The following is a 16,023-nucleotide window of genomic DNA, read 5'->3' on the forward strand; positions in this document are numbered from 1 at the left end:
TCTTAACATCTTGGCTTGAAGCTTTTCACTTTTAGATTAGCATAAGATCTGGACCAAGACATATGAGATACAAATAAAATGAAATAGAAGAAGAAAGCTCCCATGTTGGCGCAATTTAAGCTGTAAAAGTCAGCCAACAAAGAAAACAAATGGCCTAAAATCTGAGTGTGTAGGCTAGACATGCTGGTGTCTGATATGATTAAATTATGTGCATTTTCATCATTAGTGTATGTGAGTATAACGACCACTTTTTCTTTACTTTTGCATGCTTATTTAGGGCCCCCTTTGACACCTTTGCGATGGTACACATTATTACAAGGCATACACATTATTGGCCTACTTATTAACGTGGTGATGACCATCACTCATTTGAGCATGTTTTTCCTCCAGATTTGAGTGATTGACATTTTTCTTTCCTCTAAGGCACTTGGTGTTTTAAACTCACTGGTCCACGTAATTTGATTTGCATTGTATCAATCTACTACAGTAAGTATAGTACTTCATATCAAGAGGTTTTTCAACTAAATGAAATTAAAGTTACTGTAATACTATTAGAAAAGTAGAAATCAGTCGATTTCCGACGGACGTTCCGTTGGAAATCGATCGGAAAAACTCGTTGAAAATTGATTGATTTCTAATATTGTAAAATGTGTAATCCAAATTCTGTAAAACATAAAATAAAAGAAGAAATGGGCAATTACTCATTTAGCACAACCGAAAAAGGACGATGGATAACGTGTGATTTCATCATGATTTGACTGCCGTAATCTTACTTTATTATTTGCGCTTGAGAGGTAATGTGAGCAAGTTTACGTAGATGGATTTTTTTTTTTAATATTAGCATTAAGATGAATTTAATTAAAAAAAAGGGAAAATAACACTCTATGACATTTTGGGTAAAGTATTTACCCGAAATGGCCATAGTTTTTTTCTTACATTTTTAAGCCTTCATCCCATTTTTTTAAAAAAAGTTATTACCCGAGATAGCCACCCCCCCTTCTCCCCCATATCAAACTCCAAGATGCTATTTTTTCCTTCCAAATCTCTTTCTAATGTTGGTATTTTTTTAAAGGTAAAGTGTATATAAAACACATATACTATGTTACACTTTTAACACTGTATAACACTGCATAACACTGTAGAAGTGTGTATAAACACCTCTTATACGTTATTATACATTTTTATACAAGGTTTATACATTGTCTACCGTAGGTGTATAAAGTTGTATATTGTTGTATAAAGTTGTACATTGTTGTATAATGTTGTATATACAAGCTGCGACCATAATTTGTTGGGTCATAGGTTTGTAATTTAAAAATATGACTACCCAAATGTAATTTTGTGTGTTAAATTGTACGTTATTGAAATTTCCCCTAAAAAAATGTATAATCCATGAAGATCCATAAAGTTATTGTTGCATGAATAACTGGTGTAGATTTATTAAGGGAAATTTACTTGTCATAGCTACCTCTGAGACTTATTTATGAATAATAACTATCTTATTTTTTATTTAATTTCCGTAGCTTTATTTTTTCAAAATTACATTCCATAACTGGTCCAGTAACTTTCAAAATACATATACCTCTCTGTATTCTCCGTCACTACACATCTCAGATTTTTCATCTTCTCCAAACCCTAAAAAAAAACTCTCTCCTTCCTATTCACAAACACAATCGTCGCCGCCCCACTGCCGGAACTCCGGCGACGAACCACGACAACAATACCTCTCTCTGGCGGAGCTCTACCGGAGCCCAACTCTCTCTCTTCCCTTCTCTCATATGCACCGCCGGAGTTAGATATGATTTGGAAATCAGATCTGGATTGATATGGGTTGATTTGCCTCTCGACGTCGATATTTTAATACTCATGTCTCCGCGTTATCCTCGCCGGAATATTTTCTCTACTTCGATCAAAGTCGGCAACATATCTTTACATCAAGAAGTAGATGCTTTTCTGCATTTTTGGACTTCGACCTTGCGTCTTGATACTCCGGGACGAAATTAGGGTCTTGAAATGGGCGATTCCTTGGAGCGCTTGGGATCCGAGGGAGCATTGGGACTGGAATCGGTTGTATTTCTGTATTTCAAAGGAGAAAATGTGTATTTGAATAATCAAATACACTCAAATATAGTGTATTTTTAAAAGGATTTAAATGTATTATTCATTTTTTGGTGTAAATACAGTGGTATTTTGTATTTCGTTGGAGATCCAAACGGTTTTGATTGTATTCTTCCTTTTTAAATATAGTGTGTTTTATTTTTTCGGCGGGGATTTGGTCGGATTTAACTGTATTCTTCAAGTCGTCATTTTTTTAGTGTAAATACATTTAAATACAGTCGAATACATTCAAATACAACCAGAATAAATTGATAAATCAACACTGAAATACAGTTAAATACAACGAAAACAAAGAATTACCAATATATAAATACAATGAAATACACAACTCCTTCGAGTATTTAAAGGATTTACTCCACTCTTTTATGATACATGTATTTCGCTGTATTTAAAAACACGGAAATACAGCCGAAACTCCTTCATGTATTTAAAGGATTTAATCATTCTATTTTTATGATACATGTATTTTGCTGTATTTAAAAAAAAGAGAAATACAGCCGAAATCACATAAAAGATAGCTACGGCTTGTAAATTACAAACTTATAGCTATATATTGTTAGGAGCTTATAAAAGGTAGCTGTTTATGTAAGTTTCCCATTTATTAAAACGTCAATTCGATACTTCCCGGATGATGAAACTACTCTATTTGTTCAAAATATTCCCTTTCAGCGGTCAAACTAAATAAACTTTGACGGGCATATATTTAAGTGAGCAAAATTTGAAGCTTCAAGTACATTTCATATAGTTTTTAAATATTTAATTTTGTAAGATAATACATGGATTTTTACAGGACTATTTAGGCAAGGTAAAAAAATTATTCGCCTAATAAAATTCTTCCATAAAATAAATTAAATAACACAATTTCGTACATTGAATAAGAACTTCGAATTATACAGTTCACGTAATTGTATACCTCGAAGGCATACAACAATAAGAGTTGGATCACAGTGTTGAGCATTATAATTTGGGGTTCAATTGAACCCCAAACTTTCGATGCGGTGTATAAATTTATATGTAAAAATTTACTAAATTTACAATAAATAGTAGATATGAACCCATAACTTTAGAAATATAATGGTTCAATGCTAAAAAATTTAAAGGTTGAACCCTAAAAGTTTAAATTCTAGATCCGCCTCTGGTGTTGTATACTATTAATGCATACAACATGTGAATTGTATACGCTGAAGATATACAGCGTATATATTTACTGTGTATTTTGTAAATATTTGTCCTATTAAAGTATGAAGTGCAATATTTCTAAATACGAATATTTTCGGGCAATTATTTAAATGAGCATTTCCGTTAATGTCCTAACAATAAAAAATGACTAATTTGATTTGACTTCAACAATTAGTGAAAGAGAGAAATTAAGTGCCACATATTTGGATCTGTTTTATTGCTTCTCAAGCAGAAGGGCAGAAAAAAAAAAAAGGGGAAGAAAAGAATGGGAGGTTACAAAAGAAGAACAAGAAAAACAAAAACAAAAGGCCAAAAAAAAAAAAAAAAGTTTTTGCAAAGGCTTACGTCAAGGAAGACTGACAGAGTCTGGTATTTGAAGCAGTCCAAGATTCAGTTATGCAAAATCATAAATCCAGTTTATTAATTTGGAATCATTTTCAGATTCTTCTCTGCAATATATATATTCTTGAATTGAATGGGTCAGCTCTCCATTACTTGGACTGTAAAACTTCCAAAATTCAAATGAAAACTCATGAGGTTAAGTCATTGACCATAACCACTTTTCCAAATTTTCATTTTCACGGTAATGCTAAATTATACTTTTTCCATTTCAGTTTGTGTTATATAGTTTGAATAAGTAAATAGTTTAAAAAAGAAATGCTGACTTTCAAAATTTATATTCTTAAACTTTGTGACCTTAAATATGTTATAACATTTGTGTTAGTTATAAAAACTTCTTATTAATGATGAAATAGAACGTGAAAATCAATTGCTTCAAATTTATAAGTATGTCATTCTCTTCGAAATGAATTAAGAAAAATATGTATCACATAAATTGAAACGGATGAAATAGGAAGAATTTAATACTACTATCGTATATGACTTATCATTTGAGTTGGAAGAACACACCAAGGATGTACGTTTTTTCCTATGAAAAATTAATCATTTTCAGAGCTCGAGGTTAAAACCTTTAATTAAAAGTAAGAGGATCTCAGTCATCCTATTATACTCCTCAATAACGATAACCAATTAGCTATTGCCAAATTATGTACATATGTCATTTGTTTTCTTATGTTCAAAAAATTATTAATTATACTTTCAAATGACGCTATATAATTGCATACCATCAACGAGGAATTTATTTTATTAAGCTGATGAAATTTTAATTGTTTTACCTACTACTGGAGTTTAAATCTAAAATGTTTCTTGGTGGGGAAAAACTTGCTCTTAATATTTATGCTATCTGACAACCTTGTGCATCAATTTTACAAGCATTTCTTATCTTTGTACCTAGAAAATAAGCTATATATTCGTAAGAGACAACTAATTAGAGTTAGACAAGTCCTCGTAAGGTCATTAGCTAAGAGATTAGGGCTCAAATTTGCAGTATTACGAGTTTAGGTTCAGTAATCACAAAAATATCGGAGTTTAATAACAAGAGAAATTCATAGGCAACTGAAATTAGCTGTGGGCCAATAAGTCATGCAAAATAGTGAAAATTCGGACACCAATAAGGATCTTCTATAAGTACTAAAAATTCATACACCACATAAAATGATTTGATGACAAATTGGATATGAGAACGCATTGTACTATATAAAGTAATACTGTCACAATAGTCGTAACACTATTCAAACTGCAAAACGTACCCGGCCTCAAAGGCAAGTAAATTATGATAAAACAGGGTTTTTCTTTTTTCTTTTTTGCTGGCCTTTGTATCATGTCGTTGTCTTTACCATAATTAGAACAAAAAAGAATGAGTCCAAACGAGAAAACGTGAGTACTTTTTTTATTTGGAAACAGGGGGTGGGAAGGACAGGGAGGGAAAATGGCAAAGACCTTCTATTGCCTATTTTAGTTTGACAAAGAAAAGAGGAAGGGAATTGAAGAGAGGAAGACAAATTTGAGTCACTTATCACATCTATTTCAAACAAGAGAAAAATATTCAAATAATTTAGGGTTAAAGAGTCAAAAACACAGCTCAAGTATCACTTTTTTTTAGTTTCCTACCTGAACTATCAAGTGTGAGAGTTTCCTACCTAAACTATCAGTTGTTCACTTTTCCGACATGAACTATCACTCGCTAGTTTGCAAAACATACCTCAACTATCAGTTGTTCACTTTTCCTATATGAACTATCACCTGTTAGATTGCAAAACACACCTCATTAAAAGTGAACAACTGATAGTTGATATGTGTTTTGCAAACTAGTTGGTGATAGTTTAGGTATGAAAAGTGAACAACTGGTAGTTGAGGTGTGGTTGCAAACAGAGGCGAATTTACATATAAAATTTGGGTCAGGTGAACACATGGTCACTCGACTAAACTCGATATATTATGTGTATAAATTTAAAAATATATCTAATATTAACTAAAGGAACATATAGTCAAACCAGGTCAAGTGGAGCACTAGTTAGGGGTTGTATTTATTTCCTTAAAGTCTCGGGATCGAATTCGAGCTGCTGCACGTTGTATGCTTTTATTTTCTAAAGCATCCTTTTAAACTTCTTTTTTGTATTATTCTAAATCCTTTTTCTTCTATAAATCTAATTACCCAAAAGTAAAAAACGTGTTTCTCTTTTATGTTACATATAGTGATTCCCCCCCCCCCCCCCCCCCCCCTTTATTTCTAATTACTCAGGTCCCAAAATGCAAAAGAAATCAAAAAACCCCACAGGCGCTAAGCCGCAACGAACCAAAGACAAAAAAAATCAAAAAACCCCATAGCTAATGGTGAACCCATCCTCTTAAAATCCTGGATTCGCCTCTGTTTGCAAACTAATTGGTGATAGTTTAGGTAGGAAACGCTCACACCTGATAGTTCAAGTAGAAAACTCAAAAAAATGTGATACTTGAGGTGTGTTTTTGAACATTATCTCTTTCTTTTTATCTGTTAAGTCTTCGTAAAGGAGTTATTTGATATATATTCTTGTGGAAGATAGTATGTTCAATGAAATATTTAAGGACATACAAGCGAAGTCAAATACCACCATTAAAAAGGGAAGATTTGCACAAATATGATAACTGAGGCCAGTGTTTATATTTTGTCCCCATTTAAGGAAGTTTTGCAAAAATATCCTTGGAGCTATATAATCGGAAGAATGAAGAAATTGTACTTGTTCAATTGTTCACAAGTTTTTCAGTACGGTCAAATACTATTGAATTGGTTACAAGTTTAGCTAGTTTGCAAATCTTTCCTATGTTATTTAATAGCCGGAGGACACAATTTGATACTATCTTTTTCATTCTACCTATCTTGTTATTTTATTCAAAAAATTTATCAGATGCACAAATTTTACCTGTGTAATTCAATTGTTCAAAGGTTTTGCCGGGACTTAAAAATAGGACTTACAATGAAATTTTCTGGTTAAAAAAAAAAAGACATACTGTTTTTTCTCTTATCTTCCATTTTCCTTTCCATTCTCTTCCTTTCTCTAATTTCAGGCAACGAAATTGGCAGTTTGTCATAGGCAGTGGAATGCATCCTTTACTTTAAAATGCAGCTGAAGATGATTCTTTAATTACTCTCTCGGTCTCAAATTATTTGTCGTTTTTTTAATTTTACACGCCTCTTAAAAATATTAATTTTGAGGTATATTTGACTTACTTTACTCTTATTTATGTCTAAGTTATAATCTTTCTCCATTAATTTTACTCTATTTATGTGTCATCTACATTAATGACAAAATTCTACTAAAAGTAAAATGGAGAAAAATTAATTAATTATGCCTTAAACTTATAAAACGATAAATAATTCGATATAACTAGTTTTAGTAATCATGACAAACAATTTTAGACGGAGGGAGTAAATCTTTCTTCGGAAGTTTCTAGCAATTTCTACAAGTAGAAATTATTAACTGCGGAAAAGAAGATGATGTCTCTCCATGAAGTCCTAATAGTAATTAATCAAAATCTATGTACTTAATTTAGAAAAAGTAATCCTAGGTCTAAAGAGAATAGTGTGAAAATGACCTGACAGGGTTTTAAAACAAGTTAACAATAATTATGGTCTTAATTAATGAAACTTCACCTAAACTGAATGAGTAGGATAATTTTATGTGTCAAACCAAAATCATTTTTTGACTTTGACCTTTGAAAAGGACTTAATATTCCCCCCAATTAATGGGTTCTTTCAACACTGCTTATCCTTATTTTGCCGCGTAGTTGGGCCATCCTCCTATGTCAAGTTAAATTAAAAGTTCCTGTTTAGAATAAAAAGTTATTGTACAAAAATAAAAAGAGAAAGTCAATAAGGGTTGATTTAAGGCCAATTTCCACTTTCCTTAATTTAAATTATTTTTACATAGTCAACAGAAGTAGGAATTTAAATGACTAAGTCTTTAAAATTAAATCCATAATTTAAATCATAGATCCGCCTTGGATTCTTATAACAATTTTCAGTTAATTATAGTCTTTCCATTCACTTTTACTTGTTCACTTTTAATTTTGCACGCCCCTTAAAAATTAATAAATGAAATATATATTACCATAATATCCATATTAATTGGTGTATAGTCTCATCTACTTGAATAATGATTTGAAAATAAACAATTAATGTTAAGAGTAAAACAAAAAAAAAAGTTTAAATTTATTTTTAGTATAATGGACAAGTAAAAGTAAACGGAGGGAGTATACAATAAAAATTGAGTTTCTAATTTAATATTTATACATATTTAATAAATTTATAATTTGGACAAAGAATATTGAGTTCATATGAATTAATTCCATGCTTAAGGCTAATACTGCCTCTAATTAAAGTACGTAGTTCACCATATTTACCAGAAGAAAATAAATAGTTATTCCATCGGCAAACAATAAATATGAAACTTGTTTATACGTACACCTTAATGAAAGAAGGTAAAAGAATAGTAAGAACGTTGTAATTGTTACTCCTATGTTTATTGACTAGTTTTCAACTCAATGATACTCCCTTTTGTCTTATTTACTTGTCTCATATTTGTCAAAAACAATTGTCCCAAAATACTTAAAAACTTTGAAAATAATAGAAACTGCACTTGTTCTTCACCAAATTAAATTTACTACTTATGTTACTTGATAAGTTATTGATACAATTTAATTAGTTTCCTTAATCGTTACTTCTTTAGAGCAAAAAGATCGTTGCTTCTAACGGGTGATTTTATTGGAATCGAAATAATAGGGCGTCATGCGGAGTTAATAATTGCAAACCTGGACGGCGTTAATTCAGACAAGAAAGAAAAACATACTAAAAGAGAAAAAATATTCTCATACAGTTTGATCAATTGATCTACACATAAAAAATTAATATATAATCATAAAAACTATTAAGAGAATAATCTCTCTCCAAACGAAACTCTTTAAACGACTACATTATGGATGTTATTGTGTTATATATGAAAAAAACAAATCTTCTGTATATAGAAGTCCAAAACATCCCCTACATGAAATAGATAGATATATTAGAATCATTTTCCACAAAGAAATTTTTTTCAACCAAAAAATTCTTTTTGAAGCAAATCACAATTATGATATAGAATCCAAATAAGTTAGGAAATTTAGGGCAAACCCCAACACGTTTAGCATACAGTTTAATTATGAAAAACATTGTATAAAGATGATTTATGTGATTAATAATAATATAGTATAAATTATTATGAGATGAATAACACTTCAGAGATTCTTATGCAATGAATAATAATACAAGAAATGTTACATAGAAATTGCTTAATTTTAAGAATATTTTTATTTTTATTACCACTCTTATCCAGATATTTGTAAATCACATAATCTTATCTTTTACATAAATTCTCATATGAGTAGGTGTATTGACAGAAGTATTCGTTTGAAAACATTGTACCACATCAAATCTTGTCTATTTTTCTGCCAAAAAAGGAGTTGTGGGGACCCATTTGGACAGTGGGCCCACCTAAGGAGTGGGGGAAGGATTAGGGAGAGAAAAACAGACTCTGAGATTCACAAAAGAGGAATGATGAGTAAATTGAAACTCTTGCAAAAAGCCACAAACTTTAAACCATAAATTACAAAAACAAAAGAGAGAGAGATTTATGAAGAAAAAAGGCCATTCTCTTTTGCAGCAACAACACATGGCTTCCTCTCAAAAGAAAAACAACACACATGTTGGCTGTTGCCTTCTCTCTATAAATTTTTCATGGCCTACATAGGTAGCACTTAAATTTGTGAGGATATTCTATGCAAATACTCTAATTAAGCCTTGTTTCAATTGAATATTTAATTTTTTAATAAAGTGTTTTATAGATATTTTCTACTCGAGGTTGATACGTATAGTTAAAAGAGATGACATATTTTATGTGATTGATGCAAAAATAATTGGGGGTGTGTGGAGGAAGCTGTGAAGCTTCTAAGTTCTAACTCTAATTACCAACTTGGGACTATATTAGTATAAATCGGCATTATCCCTTTACTAAATCCTCCTCTCTTACCACCGTGAACAAGAACTTTCCCGATCAATTGATTTTTCATTATTGTTTAAGAAAGATGGCAAATCCTACCATTGTATTTCCTTTTTTCATTTGGATCCTATCAACTTGGAGAGTGTCTAGATTAAGACACTTCTCGTATTCGGACTATCAAGATCGACTAAATGAGAGTGTGGCTGACAGAGGTAGATCCAGGATTTTAACTCTAGCGGTTTAACCTTATAAATTGTTTGCATTGAAACATTATATTTCTAAAATTATGGGCACATATCTACTATTTATGTTAATTTTAGTAAATTTTTACACATAAATTTATCCGCCGCATTAAAAATTTGGGGTTTAATTGAACCCTAGTTATAGTGCTCCATCCGCTTCTGGTGGCTGACATGGTGAAAGAACAAATCAGCCACACTTTTCTGGACCCCTTTTTTTACAAGCTCAAAATTTGAATCGTAAATGTGTAATTGATACACTTTGTTAGGAGTTGAGGTGTTCAAAACAGAGCTTAGCTCGAGTATCTAAATGGAATATCCTCGCCAGTTTAAAAAACATGTCTAATTGATACACTTTATTAGAAGTTGAGGTGTTCAAAACAGAGCTTAGCTCGAGTATGTAAATGGAATATCCTCGCACGTTTAAGGGGGCCGACTATGTGTTAAGCCATTTTTCATCCATACATAAACCCCATACTTCCTATACTTACTTATATACTCTGTGTGTCTTCTTTTCTTTCTTTCTTTCTGCATGCTCTTAAAAAGGCCTCGAGTTACAACACAACACAAAACAGAATCACCAAAAAGGTACTGCAAATTCCTGCAAAAAGATCTTTTGTTTGGATCCCCACAACAATTGGGTCACTCTTTGTTCCCTCAACAAAAATAAATAAAAATTAGTATACCTCCTTTTTTTCTTTCTTCCCATTTGCCATCAAAGCTTGCTTACCAAAAGAGAACTGCAAAAAGCTTACAAAGAAACATCCTTTCTTTGGATCCCTATAAAGTTGGGTCTCTGTTTGTTTTCTTGAAAAACAGTAGCCATAAAAGTTTCCTTCTTTTTCTCTTTCCAATGCTTTGCTAAGGTTTAGAATCAAGAAGATATTCCAAGAAATCTAGTTGCTTTTTTCAGTGTCAAAAATGGGTGCTCGTTGCTCAAAATTCTCTTTTTGCTGGTGGCATTCTCATCTCAAACCATCTCTTCTTGATTCTTCTGATCTAGGTATTTTCTTGCTTGTTAGGAGTATATTTGTATGGTTTTGTCCATTTTGAGTTGATCACTCAACTAATACTTTCCAGTTTGTGTGACACTTTTCGAAATTAAACCCTTTTAATTTTGATCTTACATTTGAACATAGGATCTTTCAATTTTTCTGAAATGAAATTTATATATTTGAAAACTACATAAAATAAATAAATAAATGGTTTTACGTTCGAAATCATGAACACCCTCACATAAATTGAGACGGTGGAGTAGTTATTATCTCAAAAAGTCGTTTTTTTTTGTTTAAGAAAATGGGAATCAAGAAGATATGTCACTTTATGAGATAATAACTATTAGTTGAGTGAATTCTTTGAATGTCTTGATGAGATTTTACTTTGTTTGTGCTGCAGAGAATGGAGGCAAAAATGAGAAAAATGCCTTTCCAATTTTTACTGAATTCAGTCTTGATGAGCTGAAAATGGCTACTAATGGATTTTCTCAAGAAAACATTGTATCAGAACATGGAGAGAAAGCTCCAAATGTAGTTTATAAAGGGTTACTTGAAAATGGTCGTTGGGTTGCTGTTAAACGTTTTAATAGGTCTGCTTGGCCTGATTCTCGCCAATTCTTGGTTAGTTTTGATTAAAATGTGTTGCTTTATTGTCCCAATTTGTAATCTTTTTTTTTTTGTGTGTAGCAATTGGTTTTTTATGTTTTGGACAATGTTTGTTGTGTTGTAAAGGATGAGGCTAGAGCAGTGGGGAATCTGAGGAGCGAACGATTGGCAAATCTAATAGGATGCTGCTGTGAAGGAGAGGAGAAATTGCTGGTGGCTGAGTTCATGCCTAATGAGACCCTTGCAAAGCATTTGTTTCACTGTCAGTCCCTCACAATTGCAATTAATAGTGGCAGAATTTTTTAACTCAGAAATGTAGATTATAGGAACTTTATGTTGTAAGTGATGAGATTTATTGTGATCTAGATCATGGCTAAGTACATTATTTAGAAGCCTAGAGAGAAGTGATAGGCATAACTTAGTGAGCGTTTCGAGATAAAAAATGTGAGGTTTGAAAAGAACTAGTATTTGCAAAAAAAAGGTTGAAAATGGTATTTGGAAATTGGAGTTGTATTTGGACATGAATTTAACTTTTTAAAAAAATGAATTTTTGTGAGTGGAAAGTTTAAATTTGGGGTGAAATTCAAATCTGGAATTCAACTTCAATTCCGGAAGATTGTAACAATTCTATGTGCAAACATGATTCCAGAATAAAATTTCGGAAAAAAATGAGAAATATTCATGGCCAAACGGGCTCTTATTTGTTGTTGAAGGTAGATTGACTGTTACTTTGTGTTTTAGTAGATGGTCAATTGCATTGTGTCTTTTACCACTCAAATGGAAGTCATTTATGAGTCTGTGGTCGATGCTGATATTTGATACGCTTTGAAATGGAATAGGGGAGAATCAACCTATGAAATGGGCGATGAGGTTGAGGGTCGCTTTTTACCTAGCACAAGCTTTGGATTACTGCAGTAGCAAAGGTCGGGCATTATATCACGATCTTAATGCTTACAGAATCTTATTTGATCAGGTAAAATATTGATTCTAGCACAGTTTTTGTTATTTCTTGGTTGCTTTAGGTGTAGTGCTCTGACATTGGTTAGCGTTTATACAGGATGGTAATCCTAGACTTTCTTGCTTTGGCCTGATGAAGAACAGTAGAGATGGGAAGAGTTACAGTACAAACTTGGCTTTCACTCCCCCTGAGTACTTGAAAACAGGTCACATATCATATGATTTCTTTAAGCTATTATTTTCTCTATCCAACTGTTGCGTGCTCTGCACTGGGGACTTGAGAGGTCTTTTGTCGTTCACCGTAAAAGGGGTCGTTTGGTTAGAGTTATGCAGGTATTAGTAATACGTAGATTAGTTATACAGTGACTAGGTATGCAAGATTTAACTATGCAGGGTTTAATTATACATGTATTAGTTATTCTATCTTCTACTCTGCATAAATAATTCATAGATTCCCTCATAACTTATACATGTATTATTTATGCGAGATTGTAAACTGGTAACCAAATAGCGTACTTGGTGTGCTGATTTTTGTACATAGCAACTAAAATGCTACCAAATATGGTACTAGTTTTGCTGGTCATAAACTCATAATACATGAATAACTCCCTTCCTAACCAGCAACCAAACGACCCCCTAGTTTCAAGAAAGATCTGCCTAAATAATTTACATATTAATTCAAGTATTTCTTTTAGTATTGTTGCTATGGTCTTTTCCTTAATTCAGCCAAAGCCAAAACATTGAAACGAGTTTATGATTGGCAGGAAGAGTGACTGCTGAAAGTGTAGTTTACAGCTTTGGAACAATGTTGCTAGATCTTTTGAGTGGAAAGCATATTCCTCCAAGTCATGTAAGTTGTAAAAGATTCTTGCACCTAAGGATGTGCACTATATGAAATCCGGTATAAATAGAACTTTTTGTTAACTCTATTATTTGAGTTCCTAAACTTGAAGAGCCACTGGTTTTCCACCCTCTTGTAGGCACTTGATCTAATTCGGGGGAAGAATTTTTTGATGCTTATGGATTCTTCTATGGAGGGTCATTTTTCTAATGATGATGGAACTGAGCTTGTTCGACTAGCCACACGCTGTTTACAGTATGAAGCACGTGAGAGGCCAAATGCAAAATCTCTTGTCACTTCTCTTATGTCTCTACAGAAAGAAACAGAGGTATGACCAAGTCATAGGAATTATGTGAACTACCTTCATTTATAAGATCGAAAATGGATTAATCCCTTACAGACTAATACCTCCTTCCTTTTTTTGCATTTTGTTAATTGGTTGTCTAGGACCACACTTTAGCAATGTTGATTCTGTTACTATAGTGTGGATATATCTCCCATTTCTTTTTCCGTCTCGTATTTTTTATTTAGTTAACAATGTAAACGGAAACCTTGGTGGAATTACTTGACTCATAAAAAAGGAAACATATTGTATTTTAATTGCTATATATTCGTCAGATGAACCGCCCAGGTTTCTCCTTAATGAGCAAATAATTTTTGCCATTGATATAATCCAGGTGCCATCACATGTTTTGCTGGGCATTCCACATGGAACTGCAACCCCACCTCAACCATTATTGTTGACGCCAACTGGTGAAGCATGTTTGAGAAAGGATCTTACTGCCCTTCATGAAATATTGGAAAAGACTGGGTACAAGGATGATGAAGGAATCGCCAATGAGGTTTTCCTTTTATTTACAAAATTTCATTATTCATTAGCAGTATCAATTATCTTCGTTCTCAAAATTAAATAAAAGACGATGTCTTCTGGCTGAGTTAATCTTCTCACAACCTAAGTATAATTAACCTGCTTACCCCTCTTCTTTAGCACCTTGGGTGAATGGCCTTTTTCTATTTCCTTAAAACAATTTTGTTGCCATGGTAATCTTGATAAGGAACCACTTTTAAAAGGTGACTTTAGATACAACACATTTGCCTTCCAGCCCAAAAGAAGATCTAAGAGAATAATGCCTCATTGAGGGAGGTAGGTAGGAGGTCAATGATCCAACTTTAATATCATGCTTGTTCCTCTAATTATTACCAGGAAAGAGCCCACTATGTTTTGCCTTTTAAATTTACTCATTCTATTTCTTTTTCCATCAACTAGCAACGGGACCTACCTAGGTATCATTATTAAGACCATGTTATCCTTTCAGATATTGTAGTAAAGTTTTAGATTCTATGTCCTTCGATCGCAAAATAGAAAGATCACAATTAGCCAATATAAGATATCTAAATGTTTTTGATCACATAAAAGTTCATTATTATGCTGCTTGTTTGTTATATGTATTTCCATCTCCATATCTCAATGGCCCCACTATAAATATCATGTCTCATTTTTATTGGTACAACTTGATCTTGATTTTGTTATTTTGTGATTCCATTTCAGCTTTCATTCCAAATGTGGACAAATCAGATGCAGGAAACCTTGAATTCTAAGAAGCACGGTGATGCTGCTTTCCGAGCCAAGGATTTCATGACTGCCATTGACTGCTATACACAGGTTTGACCATCTAAAATATGTTTTTTTTTAATTGCTAAAAATTGGCTGCTGCTTTCATCGTAGTCGTAAAACAACTATAGGCTAGACTTCACTAAATTCCTCTCTATGTTATGTAAGGGGATTTTTTTCATTTTTGGCCCGTTGGCCAAAATTAATTACAGATGCTAGCCGAAAGATACAAACCTATACACTGATTATGTATATTAATGTAGATTGTATGTATATTATATGTATATTTATACTTAATATACAAAACCTATACATTTCCCTATTTTGTAAATTAGATCACCGGAAGGCATTGGATTATAGTCATCTCTTATGTGTAAAAGCTCAAAATGAGTTATGTTTCTTAAGTTTCAACTATTTGAACAAGACAAGGAAGGCTTACATGCTATTCTGTTAAAACTATAGTTCATTGATGGAGGGACCATGGTATCACCAACCGTATATGCGAGGCGTTGCTTGTGTTATCTGATGAGCGACATGCCACAAGAGGCTCTTGGGGATGCAATGCAAGCTCAGGTGGTTTTCCCCGAATGGCCAACTGCTTTTTACCTCCAAGCTGCTGGCCTCTTTATCCTTGGGATTGAGAATGATGCTCAAGAAGCTCTTAAAGAAGCCACAAAGTTGGAAGCGAAAAGGAGCAAAAACTGAAACTGTATAGATTTGCATTTCTTTGATTTTTATTGTCTTGAGTTTCTTGTATTTATCTACAAAAGCAACACCTAAAGGATTTATGAACACAATTGGTTGTTGAATGTTAATATTCAAGTTTTGTTCTTTCCATTTCGGAAGGAGTTTTTTCACATTTGGTGAAAGATTCTCTCTTATCCTTACTTGCACTTTCTATTCTTTATTGTTTATTTTGAAAGTAACGGAATTTATTTATCTTTGTGACTATGCCAAGAATTCATATCAAAGGCAGAGAGCCAAAAGAACAAGTTATCACAGAGTAGGAAATCTGTTTTTTGACTCCTGCTTCTGTTAACTACTACTTATAGTGCATCTTTTTCCT

The 16,023-nt window shown here is 32.6% G+C and overlaps 1 protein-coding gene across 1 annotated transcript; it reads left to right on the forward strand.

Annotated features, from left to right (window-relative positions):
* Window positions 1-10,368: 10,368 nt before the first annotated feature.
* Window positions 10,369-15,814, forward strand: LOC132630599 (serine/threonine-protein kinase BSK5-like). The gene is made up of 10 exons (XM_060346171.1): window positions 10,369-10,949; window positions 11,342-11,562; window positions 11,674-11,809; window positions 12,387-12,520; window positions 12,605-12,710; window positions 13,269-13,354; window positions 13,485-13,673; window positions 14,023-14,187; window positions 14,895-15,008; window positions 15,420-15,814. Exons 1-10 carry the CDS (start codon window positions 10,868-10,870, stop codon window positions 15,660-15,662), a joined length of 1,476 nt encoding a protein of 491 aa, XP_060202154.1. The 5' UTR covers window positions 10,369-10,867; the 3' UTR covers window positions 15,663-15,814.
* The last annotated feature ends 209 nt before the right edge of the window (window positions 15,815-16,023 follow it).

The sequence above is a fragment of the Lycium barbarum genome, chromosome 3, assembly GCF_019175385.1.
Source record: "Lycium barbarum isolate Lr01 chromosome 3, ASM1917538v2, whole genome shotgun sequence".
Classification (NCBI taxonomy): domain Eukaryota; kingdom Viridiplantae; phylum Streptophyta; class Magnoliopsida; order Solanales; family Solanaceae; genus Lycium; species Lycium barbarum.

Excerpts from the sequence above, each read along its gene's own strand:
- LOC132630599 (XM_060346171.1), top strand. The coding sequence starts at position 10,868 with ATGGGTGCTCGTTGCTCAAAATTCTCTTTTTGCTGGTGGCATTCTCAT. Across the intron at positions 11,810-12,386 it reads TGCAAAGCATTTGTTTCACT|GGGAGAATCAACCTATGAAA; the intron begins GTCAGTCCCTCA and ends GAAATGGAATAG. Across the intron at positions 12,521-12,604 it reads ACAGAATCTTATTTGATCAG|GATGGTAATCCTAGACTTTC; the intron begins GTAAAATATTGA and ends GCGTTTATACAG.